The following is a 25,054-nucleotide window of genomic DNA, read 5'->3' as shown; positions in this document are numbered from 1 at the left end:
AATATATAATATATTACACTTCCAGGTAACAGTTCATTACTAAGGGAAGTAATGGTAGTAACTCAAGCAGGTCAAACAGGGACCTGGAGGTGGAAGCTGAATCAGCACCATTGAGGGGTGATACTTAATGGCTTGCTCATCATGTCTTTCTTAGCTTACATTCTTACAGAACCCAGGGCCACCAACTCAAGGATGGTCCCACTAACAGTAGACTGGGCCTTCACACATCCCCAGTGAATCACAACAGTACTCTACAAACTTGCCTACAGGTCAATCTTATGGAAATATTTTCTTAATTAAGATCCCCTCTTCACAGACAAGTCTGGGTTTGTGTCAAGTTGATAAAAGGTAAGCAGAACAGTGGCCAAATATAATAATTATGTGTTGCATGCCTCAAAGCAAGCAAAAGGTAAAAGTATTTTTTCCTATGAAGCAAGAGGAATAATGAAGAAAACATTGCTCTTACCTTTATTTGAATATTATGTAACTTATATATATGGAAACTAAAATATATTTGTCATTTTTCATTGTAATTTTAAATTTTAACTTTTTTTGAGAATGTCATAAATATAAGTGATGCATATGATCATATTTACACATAAAATAATGTTCCCTTTTGTGTGTGGACATGGTGTCATCTAGTTGGAAATGAAGAACCTTTTAGAGGCCATATTCCTGAAGAAAAGTGACTCACTCTTCCAACTTACCCTAGGACCCACTATCATGTCTTCCCTAAACTGAATGCTTTCCTTTTATAGTTTTTAATTAGTTTTATTTTTAACCCATTGAGCTAAAATAATGTTCCCTTTTGTGTGTGGACATGGTGTCATCTAGTGGGAAATGAAGAACCCTTTAGTGGCCATATTCCTGAAGAAAAGTGATTCTCTCTCCTCTAGCCATCAACTGCTAATAGTCTACCAGCTAGGTATGCATCATATAAGCTCCTTACTTTCTATACCAGATTTTTTTACTCTCTTGATATTTTAAGGTCTTGTATTGGTAGCCATAGCTGCTGTGAGTTCTTGTGTGGAATAGCCACATTATGTTCAGAGTATAGCATCTCACATGCACTCTTCTCCAATTTCTAGTTCTTGCATTCTTTCCTCTATCACACATCCTTGGTTTTAATTAACATATTCCTACCTCCTTTTCCCCTCTCCCTCCCTTAACCCTTTATCTCCAATTATATTTCCCCATTCTATCATATTACATATGTTCAGCTATCTCTTCTTATTAGAATTAACTTAGATTTCAAGATCACATGTTCCCAAGTATCTTCTTCATGCACACTTCATTTAGCTTAAATCGTTTCCTGGCCTCTATTTCCCCATACTTATCACTCCACTACATGTTTGAAGACATCTGTCCCCAGTATTCTGCTTTGCTACTTTCACTTCACCTATATTCTAATATCCCTTTGCCTAAAGGCATCCTAAGACAATGGACCATTTCTAGTTACTTAGTTTCCGTATGTATTATATGCTAAACATGCAAAGCAAAATTTGTAAATCTAGGATATGAAATCTATATGAAAGATAATATGAGGCATTTGTCTTTTGTAACTTGGATAACCGAATTCAGTATCATTTCTTACACATTTATTTTCGTATATTTACCTGTAAATATCATGGTTTTGTTTTCTTTTAAAGCTAGCTAATATTGCATTTTGTATATGTACCACATACTTTATCATTTTCCATTTTTTCAGTTGATAGATTTCTATGCTGATTCTATTTCCTAGCTTTTGAATATAGCATCAATGACCATAAATGTGAAAGTGTCTATGTAGTAAGATATAGAGTCCTTTGTGTTTATTCACTGGAGTGCTATAACTGGGTCATATGGAAGATATATTTCTTGTCTTTGATAAACACTCAAATTGATTTCCCAAGTGACAGTGTTATGTATTAATTTTTGTATCAATTTAAAGTATTTAAAATAAAACTAGATTTCAAATTGGTGTTCCTCATGAAAATAATTTATGAATATATTATAAAATAAAAAATAAAATTAATGTTTTATATAACAATAAAATAATATATACAGAAGGAATGTTTGTTTTCTTGAGAAGAAAATAATACTTCATATAGAATGCCATAAGATTAGATAACAATAAATGATGATTAATTGGAATTAGAAAAAAAATTTATATACCCAAAGTTATAGTGTTATGTGAAAAGAAAATAGTGTGGAAGTGTTCAACAAAAATTAAAAAATAAAAACCTTTCCCAAAGATGAAGAAAACAAAGAGAAACAAAATGCAGGGATGAGATGAAGCAGACTGAAAAACTGCAACCTAAAAACTCAATGAAAGGCACCAAGTCATAGCATTATGTACAGTACTGATAAGTTCTATCATACAGAATGAGGGAAGACCACACCCCTCAGTGTGAACACAGTCTCCTGCTGAGTGTATTTCTCAGTGCTCCTTTCATATCCCGATTCCTCAGACTATAGATAAAGGGATTTAACATGGGTGTGACCACAGTGTACATCACAGCCACAATGACATCTTTATCATTAGTATTATTAGAGGAGGGGAAAAAATATAACCCAATAATGGCTCCATAATACAAAGAAACTACACAGAGATGAGAACCACATGTGGATAAGGCTTTGCAGATACCTTTGATGGATGGAGTTCTTAGGATAGTGGCCCCTATGTGGCCATAAGAAACCAGGATGCATATGAATGGTACAGTGATGACCATCACTGCTAAAGTGAGGATGACTAGTTCATTGATGGTAGTGTCTGAACTGGACAGCTTTAGCAAGGCAGAGAGATCACAGAAAAAATGGTGGACAGTGTTTTCTCTAAAAAGAGAGAGACGAGCAAAGAGAAGAGTATGAACAAGGCCATTAGTAGAGGAAAATACCCAGGACACCATTACTAGCAGAACACAGAGGCTCTGACTCATGATGGTGGTATAATGCAGAGGGTGGCAGATGGCCACATACCTGTCATAGGCCATGGAAGTCAAAAGGAAGTTGTCAATACACCCAAATAATAAGAAAAAATATATTTGGGAAACGCATCCAGCATATGAGATGGATTGACTGTGTGTCAGCATATTCACAAGCATCTTTGGAGCTATTACAGATGAGAAAGAGATGTCTGTGAAGGCCAAGTGACTGAGGAAGAAGTACATGGGGGTGTGGAGGTGAGAGTCCAGCCTGATGAGCAGGATGATGAGCAGGTTCCCCAGCACAGTTGTCAGGTACATGGCCAGGAACAGGGCAGAGTACACAGCTTGATCCTCTGGTTGAATGGGGAGCCCTAGGAGGATGAACTCAGACACAGTGCTCTTATTAGACTTCATCATGCTCTGTCTTTAGTTAGATATGAAAAAAGACAATATGGAAGAAGCAGAGGTCATTACATCTATTACATTATAATAGCATGTTTTCAACTAGTCAGTTTGTACACTCTAACCTAAGTATTTTGTATGCCTAGAAACCAACTCAAATTTCTTTGGGCAAAAAAGTAGAAAGCACCAGAGTTATCATCATATCTCTTCAGACTCATAGGAAACAGGAATCCTATGAAAGAAATCTTATATTTTATATGAAAGCATAAATCCAAGTTTGTAAGGAATTAATATAAATATAGCAGATGAATTATTATAGATTGTTGGTATGACCTAAACTCCAGTGAGACCACCAGAACACTTCTCAGATATGCTTTATTTCCTTATACTTAATGTGAGAGTAACTAGTAAGTGTTTGATGCACCAAAATATCAGAATCTAGAGATTTGATGTGATTGGTAAATAAAGCAGTGCATGTCTTGGGGATCTCATAAGACGGTGATGATATACCTGAAATATTCCATCAATTCTTCTTTTAAGACAGTTCTTTCCCATCCAACAGTTGAGTCTTCTATCAGGAACGTCGTATAGCACCTTGTACCAGACACAGGGAAAAGGAGGTATGTATCTCTTCCAATACACACTTAAAGAGTCCTCTGTATATATTCCCTAAGCTTAAGCTGGAATGCTCTTATTCAAGCCTGTAGAAACCCAGAAAATTTTCATTTTTACAGTCACATCAAGAATCTACCAAAGAAAAGGTTGATTTTTAAAATCTGTTTGACATAAGCATACTCTTTACTGTGATTCATAAGCTTGGTTTCACAGTAATAATTCTTTACTAATTTTTTGTTGTATTTTAATACTTATAATTGGAAAATATAATTATTCCTCTTTCTCATTCAAATTTGTTGGTTTTAGGTCTATCTGCTGTCACAATTATTTCATAATAGGGAAAGAAAACATGTAAAGCACATATTAAAGTACAGACTGTATATACCTTCAAAATAATCTCAATTAAAATGATAATTAGCTATCTGCTAGATATATAGGTTGTTTCTAATAGTTTGTTACATTTCAATATGTAACATTTGTAAGTTTTTAAATTCTTTTGCACAGTAATATATGTAACACATGTGTGCAGAATGAGTTTCTAAAAATTAAAATTGTCTAGTTTTGAAAAGACAAGGTGACAAGGAACTCCATTTTTATGTGTTTTCAATGCAATTTTAATGTAAACTTCTATCTCATGAAAGTTATTTAAAAACATGTTTGGAGAACATAAAATGAGGGCATTTGAAGAACAAAGATATTTCAAGCTGGAAAGGATATGTATGTATCAGAGAGCTCTATGGGAGCCTGAATATAGAGGATTTTTTTCTGCCACATTAGAAATCTTCATTCTATTCTCAGTATAGAACCAAGCAAAAGTCTAAGTAAAGGTTTTTAGGAGCTGCTGGTAGTGATCAAAGCAGAATCAATGGGAATTCAAATAGTGTGCTAATTTAGCTACAAAATGATTCCACTTTCTGTGTAAATTATTGCAGCACAGACGAATAAAATTATAGTGATTCAGTGAAAAATCTGAAAAACATGCTAAAAGAAGACGATGAAAATTGAAGAAAAGCAAAAGGATATATGCCCTAGCTTTTCTTCTCAAAATTAGATATAAAATCAGAGAAAGTCTATTTGAGTACAAATTTGTTGTCATCTTGCTGTTTCAAATTTGAATAGGTGATCAAAGTAAGATATACTACAAGGATCTGTCTATCATAATGTGTCACGAGGAGGATTTGATACACAAGGTTACACAATCATTCCATTTCTTGTAAATTGTATTTCTACTCTGACATGGGTTTTTCATGATAAGCAGAGATACCTTTACAAGGTGTGAAGCTTCTTCCACTTCTTTATGAAATGTAGAGAATATAGTGAACCTGGCAGAATATTCGAGTAGCTCAGTAATCCAGTGTGAACAACAGAAAGTTTTCAGCATGTAGCCTGCTGTGATAGATATTTGCATATATGGTTGCTTATGGTCCTGGGAAATCAGAGTGGGTTATAATGTTCCAAACCATGTAAAGGGGTTGAGCTCCTATGCCTGGCTCCTGATTAAGAACAAACAGCATATGGTTGCATCATTATCTCAGCTTTCTCCTGGGGTAGAACTTGTTTGCTGAAGAAGACACAAGAGAGTTCACCCTTGGAGTAATTATGGTAATCAGTGCAAGGTAACTAATAGGTGAAGCACAAAGATCACCATGTGTCATCTGCAGGGGGAACTGTGGAACTTGAGGTTTTTCTGCTATGAAAAAAAAATATAAGCAGAAAACCTAGTATGTTTTTTTTTCATGTGTGAAAATTGAAAGAAAAAGATATCCTGGAAATCAAAGAGACTCTCCTAGGGAAGAGAGCAAAGAGGCAGAGTGGAGACGATAAAAGAGAAGACAGAGCAGGCTGACTTGATCAAGTGCTACGTGTGTGTAAGACAAAGTCACAATGAAACCTATTGCTTTGTATACTGATGTGGTTCAATGCATTTTAACTTTTTATTAATTCTTCGTAAATTTCACATTATGCAACCCAATTGTACTCATCTTCCTGTCCCATCACATCCACCCTCCTCCTTTGCAACCTTCCCCTCAAAAGAAAACAACAACAACAAAAAATAAATAAATAAAATTTGAATAAAAGGGTCTGGTTGTAAAAGCTGTAGTGTGTCAGTTTACCTTTTTGTTTTTTTTTAATTTATTGATATATTTATTTACATTTCAAATGATTTCCCCTTTTCTGGACCCCCTCTCACATCTTTACTTGTAAATGTTCATTGCAATGAGTCATTGGACTGGATCAAGGCCTCTGGTTTCCTGCTACACTATCAGTACTGGATTCTCACTGGAACTCCTCTCAGATGTCCAGCCATTGCCCTATGTCACAGAGATGATGTAGCTTTAGATCTGTAAGATCAGCTCAATCAGTTCACAGATGGTGTAGATTTTGGGGTGGGCCCACTAAAAGCTCTGAATATGGGCCTAGGCTGGTTATCTAACCAGTTCTCTGGCACTCATTCATCAGGGAAAGATCTCTAATACTGCTCCATCTAGCTCAGCCAATGTCATGGCTAGCAAGGGGCTGAAACAGCTATCCTGCTCTCATGTTCTTAGGCCAGCTCACCTACACCCACATCACCAGAGCCAGCTCTATTATGCTGCCAAGTTGAGGTTTTAACCTGCTTTCCCAAGTGCTGCAGCTTGTGAGTGCCAGGGACAGCTCTCCCACTGTTATGACTTCAAGGGTAGCTCCACTGAAGTGGCAAAGGGAAGCATCTGTCCCTCATCTGCATCATTGCATGACAATCATGTGGAGCCAGCTCTTCCACACTCACACTCTTGAAGCCAGCTTACCAGCAACCCTGCCATGAGGGTCAGCTCTTCTGTGATACTCAGGCATGGGCATCTCTTCTGAGAGATACACTCACCAGGACCCATTCTTCTCAGTGCTGCAGTCACCAAGGAGCAGGGCCACCTCTGCACAGTCCTTGGACATCAACATGGTTCTAGGTGGCAGCCCAGACTAGGAATGTCCTCATGGCTTTTGGTGATAATATGAGGCATGGACATAAACAGACCCCTTCTGTTGCATAACTATGGACCAAGGTGGGCTAGGATTTCACCCAAGGCCTCAATTGGCAGAGCAGGTTACTCACATCAGGATATTTCTCTCCCCTTTGAATTTTCAGTTCTGCTTCTATTCATAGTGCTCAGACCATTCCACTTCTCTTTCTCTCCCATCTCTCCACCACATCCATTGTACTGGATGCTGCTGCAGGTGGGCCATGCAGTCGTGAGCCTTCCTCCCACTCATGCCATGTGATGGAGATGATTTAATAGTTTATCAAAAATAAATGTGTTGCAGCAATAGGCTCATAGAAATGAAGTTAAAAGACTTTGCCTTGAGCAAATATAGTTTCACAAGGACTAAAATTTAAGATGTATTATTTAAATGTACACAGAAAGCAATAAATACATTGTGTGAAAGGCAGAGAATTATCTTTTTCATTTTAAAGTTCATACATGAAAATTGGGTTACTGTACATTTCAGCATGTTTGAATCAATTCAGATTGCCTACACTTTTTCACATCCTGCCAGCCACTCTTCAGCTCACATCTGAAGAGGCTGAACTTCACTAGGCACAGAATATGCACAATCACAACACTCTCTGGAATTCCTTTGGAATAACCCAGAGTTTCACCTTTCCAAGACCTAGAGATAGCCAATAGGGGTTTTCTTTACCAATTTGATCCTGATTTGTCTGTTGTGTTTTTTTTTTATAGAAAGCCAGTGTTGTTTCAATATGAGAACAGGCTCAGACACTTAGAGCGAAAAAGGCTATGTACTAGCTACATTCACGCTAAGACAGCTAAAACCTGTTGGGGATGGAATAAAAGGTACACACAGAAGGGAAGTATCAGAGGGAGGTTGGTCAATGAGTAGAGAACAGTTAAATTGAAAAATTACTTCTGATTACATGGTAAGATTTTGATTCCGGATAATGAGAAGAAAACACTGTGTTTTTATGATAAGAAAAAGAATTCTGATTATTTTCACCATAAACATGTGAAAATGACGAATTAGGCATAACCTTCATGATTTGAACATATGAACTCTGTACACACTAGAAACAAGACAAGGTATGCAATACTCATACACCATTTGATGTAAATTGAAATTAAAAATAAATAGGTGAAAATTAGTTAAAAATATAGCTACAGTTTCAATTAAAGTTATTTTAAAAATCTCTAGCTAAATTATAAAATTAAACATGAGTAACATCACGAATTAACCAACCTTAAGAAATATTAGCATCATTAAGAAAAGAGAAAACAATCTTTGCCACTAAAGAATTTAACACATTAAAAATAAAACAAAGAAATAAATGAGGACATTAAATTGCAATTGTTGGAGAAGATTTCTGTATAAAAAGGAAAACGTGTTGTGAAGAAAGTTGTGCAATGTTATCAGATCAACAAGACGAGAAAATTCAAGAAAGAAAATGAAAGAAAGAAAAGTGGCAATTAAAAGCTACATGTATTGTAAAGTGTGTCAATGACCCAAATCACTAAAAAAAAGAAGCATTTCCTAGAGGAGTGGACCCTTTAGATGGTGGGGAGATTGCAACTTTCCCTCAGAAAAAGCTATTCACATGGAAAAAGTTGCTCTTGCCAGTGTATTTCTCAAAGCTCCTTTCATATCCCGATTCCTCAGACTGTAAATAAAGGGATTCAGCATGGGTGTGACCATAGTGTACATCACAGCTACAATGACATCCTTGTCATTAGTATCATTTGATGAGGGGACAAAATATAACCCAATAATGGCTCCATAATAGAGAGAAACCACAGAGAGGTGAGAACCACATGTGGACAAGGCTTTGCAAATTCCCTTGATGGAGGGAGTTTTCAGGATAGTGGCTCCAATGCGTCCATATGAAACCAGGATGCATATGAATGGCACAGTAATAACCAGTGATCCTACAACAAGGATGACAAGCTCATTGATGGAGGTATCTGAGCTAGACAGCTTAATTAAGGCAGACAGGTCACAGAAAAAGTGGTGGAGAGTGTTACCTCTAAAGAAAGAGAGACGAGCTAGAAGAAGAGTGTGCACAAGAGCACCTGCAAAAGATAAAAACCAGGATGCAATGACTAGTAAGATACAGACACTCTGACTCATGATTCTCGTATAGTGAAGGGGGTGGCAGATGGCCACATATCTGTCATAGGCCATGGAGGTCAGAAGAAAGCTGTCAAGATCTGCAAAAAATAAGAAAAAGTACACCTGGGAAATGCACCCAGCATATGAGATGGCCTGACTATGTGTCAGCATATTCATGAGCATCTTTGGAGCTGTGACTGATGAGAAAGAGATGTCTGTGAAGGCCAAGTGGCTGAGAAAGAAGTACATGGGGGTGTGGAGGTGAGAGTCCAGCCTGATGAGCAGGATGATGAGCAGGTTCCCCAGTACTGTGGTCAGATATGTAGCTAGAAACAGGGCATAGTACATGCCTTGCTCCTCTGGTCGAATGGGTAGCCCCAGCAGGATGAACTCAGATGAACTGCTCTGGTTCCTTGTGCTCTTCATCTTCTGTTCAAGTTGAAAAATATAACAGCAATGTGAGAATGGACAGCATTGTGATTAAGGCATACTGATATCAATGTTTTAATTAGTGTATTCCCATTTTCTAAAAATATCAAACTTTTAGAATGGTCAGTGGAGGTTGGTGACTTAGAAACTTGTTCAGCATATTTTTGAGGAACTTGGAAATATCATAAAAATTATTAGATAAGATTAGCTTTGAGAAGTCTAAGAATCCATAATGATATTCTGAGATATGGTGAAAAACCAGATCAGTCATCAATTAATAGCAAAGCTAGTCATTGATATAGAATAGTTTGATAGCCTCTCGGTGCTCACTTAGTTCTAGAAGCATATCAACTAATGTTTTATAACTGAGGTTGTACTAGAACTCAAAGAACCTAGTAGGTAGCTTATGATGCTCCAATGTATGACATGGAGACTTAAAGACACAGATCTATGTTGCTATTTTGAAATATCAGAAGATATCCCTTGCACATGCCCTTCACATCTTCACCACTCCAACATTTCAAGTTTTCTATCACTCTCTCTAGAGCAGTTTTCATGAGATAGGTATAAAACGTCCCTGTCTCAAGTTTTCTGTGTTCTCTCAATCAAAAACTAATGATGCCTTTTCAGATTTGTAGGATGCCAGGAAACATCTTACACCTGGAATCTTCTGAGGAATCACTTGGTCCTTGACTAATGTAATTAAATAACCTTCTCCATTTTACTGGTTTTAATTCACATTTCTTTTGCTAATGAGTCTTATGGGATTTTTGTTGTTGTTGTATTTATAACATTTCATTTATTATTGCTCCCCTCTTCATCAGTTAAAATTGGAACTATGTATATGAACAATCACAAATAATAGTAAATAAAACGTGTTGATCTATCTATTAAAACACAGATCCATGTTCCATAAATAAAATCAATTTGAATGTCTTTGTGTTTGAAAGCTGGGAAAGTCTCAACTTTGTTCTAATTGCTCAGTGGTGGGGTTGGCAATTAAAGTTCTCATTATTACTGCCGTCTTGATTGAAATTATATTTAAAAATCTCTACATTGTCCAGTCCACTATCTTAAATAGTTTAACTTGGTTTTGTTACCAAACATTAATTACACATTCAGTTATATCACCCATTATTATGTTTGTAATAGTCAGTTTATCACAATGAAGTACTAGTTAACATTTTTTTGGACATTGACTTTTATTAATATTGTTATTTCTAGTAGTATAACATATAGTAGTATTCAATATCTTTTGATATAAGCATATCTATCTTTATACCTATCTATAGATATAGATTCAGATACAGACACAGATGTAGATGTAGGTAGATGGAAATAGAGATGGAGATGGAGATAGATATAGATATAGATATGATAAATTATCAGAAATATAATTTGATGGACTGTATGTAATTATGATTTTAATAGACAGCCAAACACAAAAAGCTGCAGTTGATGAGGAAGCCTATTTTTAACATTATGTGAATAGAGTCATGATAGTTAAGTGTCTGGAGAGGGCAGGATTTGAGCACTAGGGGAACATGAAAGTCAACACCATGGTCAGTCTAGGAACAAAATTATGGAGCAGGAATATTACTGGAGAGACAGGGTGTGTAAGACCATTTATGCTTGAATAGAAAGTTTTAATTCTCTGCTCAAAGCATTTGTACATGCAAGAAAATATTTGAGAAAAGAAGTAGCTAGCTTTAAACATACTGTTTAGTGAGTAGAAGAGAATTACAACAAAAACAGGTATAAAAGGGAGGTGAACATCAGGTTGTCGCAGCAGTTTCAATTCAGAATACTCACTGGTACACCTGAGTGTGTCAATGGAAATGGATACAGTTACAGAGATTTGCCATAAAATTTGAAAGAAACCCAGCAAGACTTAACGAGGATTGAAGACAAACTATGCATCCCTCTTTTCTTCTAAATCAAGTACTGCATGGATATGAAAAAAATGTTCTAAATGGAGATACTGTGCCATCCTATCCTCTCAAACTTTACATACTCAATTCATGATAAAATAAACTAAATAGGACTGTGTTGTGGGAAAGTAAAGCCTAAGGATAGTAGTACACAATGGATTTACACACTCAAGCTCATACACTCATATGACTGAATGAAAATTCTCCCCCTACTTCTGCTTTGACATAGCCCCTTAGATGATAAAAACAGATACCTTCAACTTCAAGGAGTGAGAGTGTCCCTCCATTTCTCTCTAGAAGGCATGGGAGTATAATACTGTATTATACAGTATAATAAGTAGGGTCTCTAAGGGACAAAACATTTCATGGTGGCAGTCAGAAGCCTCATCAGCTCAGAACAAAACAAGGTTAGATATAATGACAAACATTTGCCTGCAGCTCTTGAGAATTTGGTACAAACTCTAATTTTACAAATGACAGAGAGGATCCCAGGGGATAAGACTGCCATCTTGAGTCTAAATTAAAGGCATGTTATAATTGTTAATGTTTCCATTGTCTCCTTGGAGAACACAACTACCCTTTGAAGTAGTAAAGGAGACGTTGTTTATCCATGGAAAAATAAAGGTAAAAAAATAAGGAAGAAACTAGGAATTTTATAGTCCACAAATCTCTTTAGCATCTTATTTATTTTGGGGAAAATATGACTGAAAACATGTAATTAACTAAGCTTGTGGTTTTGTGTGATAACCAAAGTTTGGAATTCCTTGGCACTATAACGATGGCAGAAATATGTTAAAATCATCACCGTGGATAAATGCTTATATATCATCATCACTTTGACCAAGAGGATAGAGCCAATCCATATAAATCTCTATCATTTTGTCAAAGTCAGTGGGAAAGTTCTTACAGCAGTAAAACACTGACTATGACAGTACTGCAACATTTTGAGATTCTCTTGAGAATTCTGTTTTTAGATCTCTATGCCATTTTAGTTATATTATTTGGTTTGTTGATGTCTAATTTTTGGCCTCTTTTTTTTTTTTTTTTTTTTTTGCTTTTTTTTTCTTTTTTTTTTATTCGATATAATTTATTTACATTTCAAATGATTTCCCCTTTTCTAGCCCCCCCACTCCCCGAAAGTCCCGCAAGCCCCCTTCTCTTCCCCTGTCCTCCCACCCACCCCTTCCCACTTCCCCGTTCTGGTTTTGCTGAATACTGTTTCACTGAGTCTTTCCAGAACCAGGGGCCACTCCTCCTTTCTTCTTGTACCTCATTTGATGTGTGGATTATGTTGTGGGTATTCCAGTTTTCTAGGTTAATATCCACTTATTAGTGAGTGCATACCATGATTCACCTTTTGAGTCTGGGTTACCTCACTTAGTATGATATTCTCTAGCTCCATCCATTTGCCTAAGAATTTCATGAATTCATTGTTTCTAATGGCTGAATAGTACTCCATTGTGTAGATATACCACATTTTTTGCATCCACTCTTCTGTTGAGGGATACCTGGGTTCTTTCCAGCATCTGGCAATTACAAATAGGGCTGCTATGAACATAGCAGAACATGTATCCTTATTACATGGTGGGGAGTCTTCTGGGTATATGCCCAGGAGTGGTATAGCAGGATCTTCTGGAAGTAAGGTGCCCAGTTTTCGGAGGAACCGCCAGACTGATTTCCAGAGTGGTTGTACCAATTTGCAACCCCACCAGCAGTGGAGGAGTGTTCCTCTTTCTCCACACCCTCTCCAACACCTGCTGTCTCCTGAATTTTTAATCTTAGCCATTCTGACTGGTGTAAGATGAAATCTTAGGGTTGTTTTGATTTGCATTTCCCTAATGGCTAATGAAGTTGAGCATTTTTTAAGATGCTTCTCCGCCATCTGAAGTTCTTCAGGTGAGAATTCTTTGTTTAACTCTGTACCCCATTTTTTAATAGGGTTGTTTGGTTTTCTGGAGTCTAACTTCTTGAGTTCTTTATATATATTGGATATTAGCCCTCTATCTGATGTAGGATTGGTGAAGATCTTTTCCCAATTTGTTGGTTGCCGATTTGTCCTCTTGATGGTGTCCTTTGCCTTACAGAAACTTTGTAATTTTATGAGGTCCCATTTGTCAATTCTTGCTCTTAGAGCATACGCTATTGGTGTTCTGTTCAGAAACTTTCTCCCTGTACCGATGTCCTTAAGGGTCTTCCCCAGTTTCTTTTCTATTAGCTTCAGAGTGTCTGGCTTTATGTGGAGGTCCTTGATCCATTTGGATTTGAGCTTAGTACAAGGAGACAAGGATGGATCAATTCGCATTCTTCTGCATGCTGACCTCCAGTTGAACCAGCACCATTTGTTGAAAAGGCTATCTTTTTTCCATTGGATGTTTTCAGCCTCTTTGTCGAGGATCAAGTGGCCATAGGTGTGTGGGTTCATTTCTGGATCTTCAATCCTGTTCCATTGATCCTCCTGCCTGTCACTGTACCAATACCATGCAGTTTTTAACACCATTGCTCTGTAGTATTGCTTGAGGTCAGGGATACTGATTCCCCCAGATTTCCTTTTGTTGCTGAGAATAGTTTTAGCTATCCTGGTTTTTTTTGTTGTTCCAGATGAATTTGATAATTGCTCTTTCTAGCTCTGTGAAGAATTGAGTTGGGATTTTGATGGGTATTGCATTGAATCTGTATAGTGCTTTAGGCAAAATGGCCATTTTAACTATATTGATTCTACCGATCCATGAGCATGGGAGGTTTTCCCATTTTTTGAGGTCTTCTTCCATTTCCTTCTTCAGAGTCTTGAAGTTCTTGTCATACAGATCTTTCACATGTTTGGTAAGAGTCACCCCAAGATACTTTATACTGTTTGTGGCTATTGTGAAGGGGGTCATTTCCCTAATTTCTTTCTCAGCCTGCTTATCCTTTGAGTATGGGAAGGCCACTGATTTGCTTGAGTTGATTTTATAACCTGCCACTTTGCTGAAGTTGTTTATCAGCTGTAAGAGCTCTCTAGTGGAGTTCTTTGGGTCACTTAGGTAGACTATCATGCCGTCTGCAAATAATGATAGTTTGACTTCTTCCTTTCCAATTTGTATCCCTTTGATCTCCTTATGTTGTCGAATTGCCCGAGCTAGTACCTCAAGTACAATATTGAAAAGATAAGGAGAAAGGGGGCAGCCTTGTCTGGTCCCTGATTTCAGTGGGATTGCTTCAAGTTTCTCTCCATTTAGTTTGATGCTGGCTACTGGTTTGCTGTATATTGCTTTTACTATGTTTAGGTATGGGCCTTGAATTCCTGTTCTCTCCAAGACTTTAAGCATGAAGGGATGCTGAATTTTGTCAAATGCTTTTTCAGCATCCAATGAAATGACCATGTGGTTTTGTTCTTTGAGTTTGTTTATGTAGTGGATTGTATTGATGGATTTCCGTATATTGAACCAACCCTGCATTCCCGGGATAAAGCCTACTTGATCATGGTGGATGATCGTTTTGATGTGTTCTTGGATTCGGTTGGCAAGAATTTTATTGAGTATTTTTGCATCGATGTTCATAAGGGAAATTGGTCTGAAGTTCTCTTTCTTTGTTGGATCTTTTTGTGGCTTTGGTATCAGCATAATTGTGGCTTCGTAGAAGGAATTGGGTAGTGTTCCTTCTGTTTCTATTTTGTGGAATAATTTGAAGAGTATTGGTGTTAACTCTTCTTTGAAGGTCTGGTAGAATTCTGCACTGAAGCCATCTGGTCCTGTGCTTTTTTTGGTTGGAAGACTTTCTATGACTCCTTCTATTTCTTTAGGCATTATGGGACTGTTTAGATGGTCTAGTTGTTCCTGATTTAATTTTGGTATTTGGTATCTGTCAAGGAAATTGTCCATTTCCTCCAGATTCTCCAGTTGTGTTGAGTATAGGCTCTTGTAGTAGGATCTGATGATTTTTGGATTTCCTCAGTTTCCGTTGTTATATCTCCCTTTTCATTTCGAAGTTTGTTAATTTGGATACTTTCTCTGTGCCCTTTGGTCAGTCTGGCTAAGGGTTTATCTATCTTGTTGATTTTCTCAAAGAACCAGCTCCTGGTATTGTTGATTTTTTGTATGGTTCTCTTTGCTTCTACTTGATTAATTTCGGCCCTGAGTTTGATGATTTCCTGCCTTCTACTCCTCCTGGGCGAAATAGCTTCTTTTTGTTCTAGGGCTTTCAGGTGTGTCATTAAGCTGGTAATGTATGCTCTCTCCATTTTCTTTTTGGAGGCACTCAGGGCTATGAGTTTTCCTCTTAGCACTGCTTTCATTGTGTCCCATAGATTTGGGTATGTTGTGTTTTCATTTTCATTGTGTTCTAAAAAGTCTTTAATTTCTTTCTTTATTTCTTCCTTGACCAAGGTATCATTGAGTAGAGTATTGTTCAGTTTCCACGTGTATGTGGGCTTTCTGTTGTTTCTGTTGCTATTGAAGACCACTTTTACTCCATAGTGATCAGATAGGAGGCATGGGATTAGTTCGATCTTCTTATATTTGTTGAGGTCTGTCTTGTGACCAATTATATGGTCGATTTTGGAGAAGGTACCATGAGGTGCTGAGAAAAAGGTATATTCTTTTGTTTTAGGATAGAATGTTCTATATATATCTGTTAAATCTAATTGGTCCAAAGCTTCAATTAGTTTCATTGTGTCCCTGTTTAGTTTCTGTTTTCCTGATCGGTCCATTGAGGAAAGTGCAGTGTTGAAGTCACCCACAATTATTGTGTTAGGTGCAATGTGTGCTTTTAGTTTTAATAAAGTTTCTTTTACGAAAGAGGGTGCCCTTGCATTTGGGGCATAGATGTTCAGGATTGACAGTTCTTCTTTTTGTATTTTTCCTTTGACCAGCAAGAAGTGTCCCTCAGGGTCTCTTTTGATGACTTTGGGTTGAAAGTCAATTTTATCTGATATTAAAATGGCTACTCCAGCTTGTTTCCTGAGAACATTTGCTTGTAAAATTGTCTTCCAGCCTTTTACTCTAAGGTAGTGTTTGTCTTTGACCCTGAGGTGTGTTTCCTGTAAGCAGCAAAACGTAGGGTCCTGTTTACGTATCCATTCAGTTAGTCTGTGTCTTTTTATTGGGGCATTAAGTCCATTGATGTTAAGAGATATTAAGGAATAGTGATTGTTACTTCCTATCATTTTTGACGTTATTTTTTAAATTTGAATGCTTAACTTCTTTTGGGTTTGATGAAAGGTTACTATCTTGCTTTTTCCAGGGTGAAGTTTCCCTCCTTGTATTGGTGTTGTCCTCCTATTATCCTTTTTAGGGCCGGGTTTGTGGATAGATATTGGGTAAACTTGGTTTTGTCATGAAATATCTTAGTTTCTCCATCTATGGTGATTGAGAGTTTTGCTGGATATAGTAGTTTTGGTTGGCATTTGTGTTCTCTTAGAGTCTGCATGAGATCTGCCCAGGATCTTCTAGCCTTCATAGTCTCAGGTGAAAAGTCTGCTGTGATTCTGATAGGTCTTCCTTTATATGTTACTTGGCCTTTTTCTCTTACTGCCTTTAGTATTCTTTCTTTGTTTAGAACATTTGGTGTTTTGATTATTATGTGACGGGAAGTATTTCTGTTCTGGTCCAGTCTGTTTGGAATTCTGTAGGCTTCTTGTATATTCATGGGCATCTCTCTCTTTAGGTTAGGGAAGTTTTCTTCCATAATTTTATTGAAGATGCTTGCTGGCCCTTTAAGTTGTAAATCTTCACTCTCATCTATGCCTATAATCCTTAGGTTTGGTCTTCTCATTGTGTCCTGGATTTCCTGGATATTTTGGGTTACAAGCTTTTTGCATTTTGCATTTTCTTTAACTGTTGAGTCCATGGTTTCTATGGAATCTTCAGCATCTGAGATTCTTTCTTCTATCTCTTGTATTCTGTTGTTGATATTTGCATCTCTGTCCCCTGATTTCTTCCCAAGGCTTTCTATCTCCAAAGTTGTCTCCCTTTGAGTTTTCTTAGTTGTTTCTACTTCTGATTTTAGATCCTGGATGGTTTTGCTTAGCTCCTTCACTTGCATGTTTGTGTTTTCCTGTAATTCTTTAAGAGATTTTTGTGTTTTGTCTTTCATGACCTCAGCCTGTTGACCAAAGTTCTCCTGTATTTCTCTAAGAGATTTTTGTGTTTCGTCTTTCATGACCTCAGCCTGTTGACCAAAGTTCTCCTGTATTTGTTTAAGTGTTTTTTGCATTTCCTCCTTGTTGGCTTTTGTATTCTCCTGGATTTCTTTCAATGATTTTTGTGTTTCCCTTGCAAGGGCTTCTAACTTTTGATCCATTTTCTCCTGAATTTCTTTATGTATGTCCTTCATGTGTTCCTGTACCAGCATCATGACCAGTGATTTTAAATCCAAATCTTGTTTTACTGGTGTGATGGGGTATCCAGGACATGTTGGTAGAGGAGAATTGGGTTCAGATGTTGCCATATTGCCTTGATTTCTGTTAGTGACGTTCCTGCGTTTGCCTTTTGCCATCTATTTCTCACTGGTGTTAGTTTATCTTGTCAGTGCTAGACTCACCAGTGCAAGCTGCCCCTTCCCAGTTGGCCTCTGGTGCACAGCTTACCTCCTGCACTGCTTGTAGACAGTGTGCTGCTGCCCAGGCTGTTCCGATCCCAAAGCAGGCACCCGAAGGCTCCCGCTGGGGCCCGCTGGATTCACTGGAGCACACTGACTTCTCCCAGCTGGCCGCCCGGAAGCCCAGCTAGCCACTTGCAGGACTTGGAGATGTAATGCTGCCGCCCAGACTGATCTGGATCCAGAAGCGGAGAGAGTAGAGCTGAGGGCTTCTGCCTGAGGCCTTGCCCCAGATTGTGTCTCAGTCTGTCCGATCCCCGGAGTCCGGAACCAAGATGGATGCACCTCTCCTGACTGGTGCAATTTTTGGCCTCTTTTATTCTGTATAGTAGCCCTCTGTTGGATATGGAATTGGTGGAAATATTTTCTCATTTTATAGACTGATTTATTGTCCTGATGACTGCATCCCTTGCTTTAGAGAAACTTTCCAGATTCATGAGGTCTCATTTATTAATTGAAGAAAAACCTGTTTCAACATCTATGTAATGTAAATGAAGAAAGCATCTTGTATGGTGTTGGTGATTAGGTTGGTGCTAATAGCAACCAATTGGAGTGCTGCTGACAGCACCATGTGATTTATAGGGTCAGTACCACTGATGAAAGAAATCTGGCAGGGATGCCTGGTGTGAAACTCTTAACTCTATTTAACTCTTAAGAGGCCAGAAAGAAAGAAAAGTATCAAAATAAAGTCTCTCTCTCTCTCTCTCTCTCTCTCTCTCTCTCTCTCTCTCACACACACACACACACACACACTCATACACACTCACTAATGCACACTTTAGCTAGACCCAACCCCCTGTTTCTACAGTTTCACAAGTGCTCATGTATACCTATGTTCTTAAGGGCATGAATATATACATACACATATACATATATACATCATATATACATAGATACACACACATATATATATATATCATATATGCATATATCATATATACATCATATATTCAGATATATGATGTATATACATATATGATATACTGTATATACATATGTACATATACATATACATATCGGACAGAAATATATACATTTGGTGAATGGAGTAGAGAGCTCCAACAGTGACACTTTATTTTTTCCTTTACCATTTTTATTAGATATTTCCTTTATTTATATTTCAAATGTTATTCCCTTTCTTTGTTTCCCATCTGAAAATACCCTATCCCCTTCCCTCTCTGCCTGCATGCCAATTCATCCACGCCCCTTTCTCTGTCTTGGCATTGCCCTAGACTAGGGCATCTAGCCTTCTCAGGACCAAGTGCCTCTACTCCCTTTGATGTCCAGCAAAACCATTTTTTGCTACATATGCAGCTGGAGCCATGGGTAGTCCATATGTACTCTTTTATTGTTATTTAAGTCCCTTGGAGCTCTGGGGGTACTGGTTGGTTCATATTGTTGCAAGATCCTTCAGCTCCTTGGGCCCTTTCTCTAGCTCCTCCATTGAAGACTTTGTGTTCAGTCCAATGGTTGGCTGAGAGCACCCGTATCTGTAAATGTCACATACTGGCAGAGCCTCTCAGGAGACAGTTAAATCAGGCTCTTGTCAGCAAGCAATTGTTGGCATCCACAATAGTGTCTGGGTTTGGTGACTATATATGGAATGGATCCCCAGGTGGGGCAGTCTCTGGATGGTCTTCCTTCATTCTCTGCTCCACACTTTTTTTCAGTATCTTGTTCTTCCTTCTAACAAGAACCAAAGTATCCATACTTTTGTCTTCCTTCTTCTTGAGCTTCATTTGGTCTGTGACTTGTATCTTGGGTATTCCAAGCTTCTGGGCTAATTTCCACTTATCAATGAGTACATACTATGTTTGTTCTTTTGTGATTGTGTTACTTTAGTCAGAATAATATTTTCTAAGAATTTCATGAATTTGCTGTATTTAATAGCTGAGTAATATTTCATTGTGCAATGTACCACATTTTCTGTATCCATTCCTCTGTTGAGGGACATCTGGGTTCTTTCCAGCTTTTGGATATCATAAATAAGGCTGCTATGAATATAGTGGAGCATGTGTCTTTATTACAAGTTGTAGAATCTTCTTGGTATATTCCCAGGAGTGTTATAACTGGGCCCTCCTGTAAGAACAATGTCCAATTTTCTGAGGACCCGCCAAACTGATTTCCAGAGTGGTTGTACCAGCTAGCAATCCCACAAGCAGCTTCTGGTTGTTTTAAAGGTGGGCTTGCTGCAGTGCAGAGTGCTTAAAATTTTTCTTATGTTTACTCTTTGTTGTCTATGTTACCAGACAACTTCATCATGGACATTTGACATGGGACAGATGCCTTCAACTCCACTATGTTAAAAGTAGGGGACTATTGCAGAAACTTTTTCTCTCTAGATGACAGGCAGCCAACCTATTCAACTGCTCAGGCAGAACAGCAGCTCTGCCACAAGGAGACCCCAATGAAGGTGGTGAAGGGAAGAGCTACTGCAGGGACACAATGCTGCCAGGGGCTGCCTCCTGAACCTGAATCTGACATTATGCCTTTGTGGGCAGCAGGGCTGGTCAATGATAAAAGAAACAAATTTCATAACTATTGGTCCTCGGCCACTAGTGTTCTTTATAACTGGTGAACTCAGGACTCCCCCTTTTACAGCAAATAATCTCTTAGAGGCAGTCCTCTTTACCAGTCTACTTGGAATGACTGCCAACAGTTTTGCAGTATATCTTCACTATGGGGGGGTAGATTCCAGACAGAGGCCAGGAAACTGGTTCTTGGCCCCATGGGGGAACCCACCAAGATTGGTACTTCAACACCACTAAAAGTAAGGAGAAACTCAATCTTACTTCTAGTCCCTGTTGGTAAGTTTCAACATGACTGTAAGACAGCCCACCAATTTGGCCAAAAATAAACAAGATATTAGTCAGAGAAATAAAAAAAAAGTTCTATAGGTTTCTTAGAAATGGTCATAGAGATATTTCAAAGTGAAAATAACAATAGTTCAAACGTTTATTAATCAGGCAGTACTAGATAGTAAGTAAAAAAAGAAACTTGAGAGGGTTGAGAGATTAAGAGAAAAGAGTCTGAGAGACTTAATGATAATGGCAGAGAAATGTTTAATGAGAGAGAAAGTATAGAAAAGACATATAAAAGAGTAAAGGTAACAGACGTGAACGTGGTACAAAGTGCTTGGAATTATTCTTATGTTTTGTTGTTTCTTATGTTTCTTGTTGGAAGCCATGGCCAATCCAGAAGACTGTAGGAAACATCTAAAACAAAGAGCTTCTATAAATCAATGTGCTTACTCAGGCTCTGACACCAGGCCAGTGGCCTACCTGTGTAGGAGATGTCTAAAACAAATGATTTCTAGGAAAAAAGGTAAGGGGACATTAAAGATCAAAAATGTCCCCACTTAAAAATGCCCAGGGTAATCCTCAAAAATAGAGGGGAAATCCACCAGCTTCCTTACAATTAAAATAACTTCACATTTTATCTTGCTGAAACATGAAGACAAAAGTCTTTTCAGCAGTTTATAAATGACCTCCTGGTGGCATCAGAAAACAAACAAAACTATGAGAAGAAATCCAGGACTTCTTGGAGGCCTTGGGAAATTTGGACTATCAAGCCTCCACTAAGAAGGCCCTACTCTGAAAACAACAGGAACCTCCCTAGATCCAGGGTTTATATATTAAGATAAGACCAGAGGTGGCTCTGCAAGGCCAGAAAGAAAGTCATACACCAACTTTGGGGTTGCCAGAAGTGACTAATCCCTTCCATCTCTTCATGGGTGAGAGATTTGAGACCCAGGTACAAGAGGCTGCTCCACATCACCTGTGTTTGCACATCATAGAGCCCAAGAGTCTTATGGCTTTAACCAGACAAACTGTCACTGGGCCAAATCCTGACCATCACCAATGCCAGGGTGACTCATTTCTAGTCTCTTCTCTTAAATTCTCTCAGCTACCTTGTTGCCCAACACAGATCTTGGTAGGCCTCTACATGACTGTTTAAACATTTTGGCCCACATTCATGGGACCACACCAGATCTTCAGGATAGCCCCTTGATGTATTCAGAGATATGATTTGCCAAGGACAACAGTTTCATTCAAGGAAGAGATAAGTATGCTAGGTCAGCACTGGTCTCAAATACTGAGATCATATGGGTGGAGGCACTCCTGGAAGGAATGTCTTCTCATAAAGCTGAACTGATAGCTCTAACCAAGGCATGTGCTGAGAAAAGACAAAATGCCATCACTACCACTCACGTCAATGGGTCTATTTATTGGAAGACGGCCTTATGAGAGTAAGAGAAAAGACTATCAGATATTAAAAAAAAATACTCTCTCTACTAAGGACTCTATGGGTGACTAAGAAGCTGACCATCCTCCACTGCTCAGGACACAAGAGAGGGAAGGACCCAGTTTCAGAGATCAACAGTCTTTCTTGCTCTTGACTGCCTTATATTCAGGGGATCGTATGCTTCCTTACCACTCTAAGTATTCAAAAGATGGCATAAGCTGTACTATAAATTTGCCATGTCCCAATGTTACAGCAGATGGTAAAGAATGCCAGGTTACAAACCTAGTATGAAAGAAGAAATGAGATTACATATATTACAGAAGATCCACTTTTCTTCCCACATGGACATTCAGAGAATCCAGGATTTGCTAATATCAAGATCACAGATGCCAATTCAAAGGCCGTTGAGATTGTCAAAAACTCTAAAGCCTACCAGCTAGTTAATGTGGTGGTGAAAGAGAAGAACCCCAGTAATAGGTTCAGAGATGCAAAGCCCAGAGTCTACTGAGAAATAGACTTCACAGAGGTAAAACCAGAAAAAAATTAGATATAAATATTTACTGATGGCTCTAGATACCTTTTCAGGTTAGACTAAGACTTTTCCCACGAAGCATAAAACTACATCCATGGTGACAAAGATGCTCTCAGAGGCCATACTATCAAGGTATGGACTTTCTAAGATGATGATGTCAGACAATTGACCAGTGGATGAGCTTATATGTCCCAGGTAAGTCAGAGACTACACAATATTCTGGTAATTGATTGGCAACTTTATTGTACACATAGATCCCAGAGTTCAGCATGAGCATACAAAAAAAGCAAAACAAAACTCTAAAAAAGACCTTAACTCAATTGACCTAAGATACTGACAGTGATTGAGTTAACCCTCTTCCCTTGCTCTTTACCTGGTATAAAACTTTCCTTATGTGATGGTTTGTATATGCTTGGCCCAGTGAATGGCATTATTAGTAGGTATAGCTTTGTTGCAGTAGGTGTGTCACTGTGGGTGTGGGCTTTTATATCCTTGTCCTAGCTGCCTAGAAGTCAGCCTGTTTGCCTTTGGAACCAGATATAGAACTCAATTCCTCCTATATCATGCTTGCCTGAACATTGCTATGCTTCTGCCTTGATGATAATGGACTGAACCTCTGAACCTGCAAGCCAGCCCCAATTAAATGTTGTCCTTATAAGAATTGCCTTGGTCATGGTGTCTGTTCACAGCAGTAAAACCCCAAGATGTCTGGCCAGATGGGACTCGCCCCTTTTAAAATCATGTTTGGGATACCACCTCCCCCCATTGTTCTTAACATACTGGCAGAGGTCATCAGTGAGTTTTAGGGTCCCTAATAGATATACAATTTCAAAGGTGTCTAATGGGTTCATAAATATGGTTGGCCTAAACTTCATATTCTCTATAAAACAAGTCCTCTTCCAGTCAGGTGTCATTAAAGCCTCATTAGAAAGGTCCCTCCAATCTTCTGGCTATTATAAATATAGTTGCTGTGAACTTAGTGGAGCATGTATCCTTATTAAATGTTGGAGCATCTTCTGGGTATATGCTCAAGAGTGGTATAGCTGGATCCTTAGGTAGTATTATGTTCAATTTTCTGATGAACCGCCATACTGATTTCCAGAGTCATTGTACTAGCTTGTAATCCCACCAGCAATGGAGAGGTGTTCCTCTTTCTCTATATCTTTGCCTGAATCTGCTCTCACCTAAGTTTTTGATCTTAGCCATTCTGAATGGTGTAATGTGGAAACAACCCAGATGTCCCTCAAACAGAGGACAGAAAATGTGGTACATTTACACAATGAAATACTACCTGACTATTAAAAACAATGACTTCATGAAATTCCTAGGCAAATGGAAGGAACTTGAAAATATGATTCCGAGTGAGGTAACACAATCGTAAAAGAACACATACAGTACGCACTCTCTGACAAGTAGACATTAGTCCTAAAGTTCAGAATACCCAAAATACAATCCATAGACCATATGAAGCCCAAGAAGAAGGAAGACCAAAGTGTTGGTGCTTCAGTGCTTCTTAGAAAGGGGAACAAAATACCCACAGGAGGAAATACAGAGACAAAGAGTGGAGCAGAGGCTGAAGGAAAGGTCATTCAGAGACTGCCCCCACCTGGGGAGCCATCCCATATACAGTCACCAAACCAGGATGCTATTGTGGATCTTTCTGTCACAAGCCTAATATGGCTGTCTTCTGAGAGGCTCTGACAGAGCCTGACAAATACAGAGATGGATGCTTGCAGCCAATCATTGGACTGAGTGCTAGGTCCCTGATGGAAGAGCTGGAGAAAGGAGTGAAGGAGCTGAGGGGTTTTGCAGCCCCATGGGGGAGAGCAGCACTGCCAACTGGCCAGACCTCTCATTGGAGCTCCCAGGGACTGGACCACCAACCAAAGAGTACACATGAAGGGACCCATGGCTCCCGCTGCATATGTGGTAGAAGATGGCCTTGTTGGGCATCAGTGGGGAAGGCCCTTGGGCCTGAGGGTGTTCAATGTCCTAATGTAGGGGAATGCCAGTGTTGGAAGATGAGAGTGGGTTGGTGGGTAGAGGAGCATCCTCAAAGAGGCAGAGGAAAGCATGTTGGGATAGAGGGTTTCAGAAGGGGAGACCAGGAATGGGGATAACATTTGAAATGCAAATAAATAAAATAGCCAATAAAAAAAGAAAAAAAGAAAAAAAAAGAAAGGTCCCTTCCATTGCCCTGGATGTCAACAGGATTGCAATATAGAATCATAGACTCATTTATAGTTGAAGATGACATAGACCAGCAGGTGGAAAATTTAGCCTTAGTAATCCCCCCCTGTCTTCCATTGATGAGACACCTA

The 25,054-nt window shown here is 38.5% G+C and overlaps 2 protein-coding genes across 2 annotated transcripts in view; one reads left to right on the top strand and one right to left on the bottom strand.

The window, feature by feature from the left end:
• LOC127685304 (olfactory receptor 50-like) overlaps positions 1-25,054 on the top strand; it is a 314,138-nt gene that overhangs the window by 27,140 nt on the left and 261,944 nt on the right. The window lies entirely within an intron of this gene.
• LOC127685307 (olfactory receptor 50-like) lies at positions 8,508-9,449 on the bottom strand. The gene has a single exon (XM_052182367.1). It carries the CDS (start codon positions 9,447-9,449, stop codon positions 8,508-8,510), a length of 942 nt encoding a protein of 313 aa, XP_052038327.1.

The sequence above is a fragment of the Apodemus sylvaticus genome, chromosome 5 (genome assembly GCF_947179515.1).
Source record: "Apodemus sylvaticus chromosome 5, mApoSyl1.1, whole genome shotgun sequence".
Lineage (NCBI taxonomy): Eukaryota > Metazoa > Chordata > Mammalia > Rodentia > Muridae > Apodemus > Apodemus sylvaticus.
Note: the sequence above shows the minus strand (reverse complement) of the source record. Positions and strands in the feature narration are given on the sequence as shown.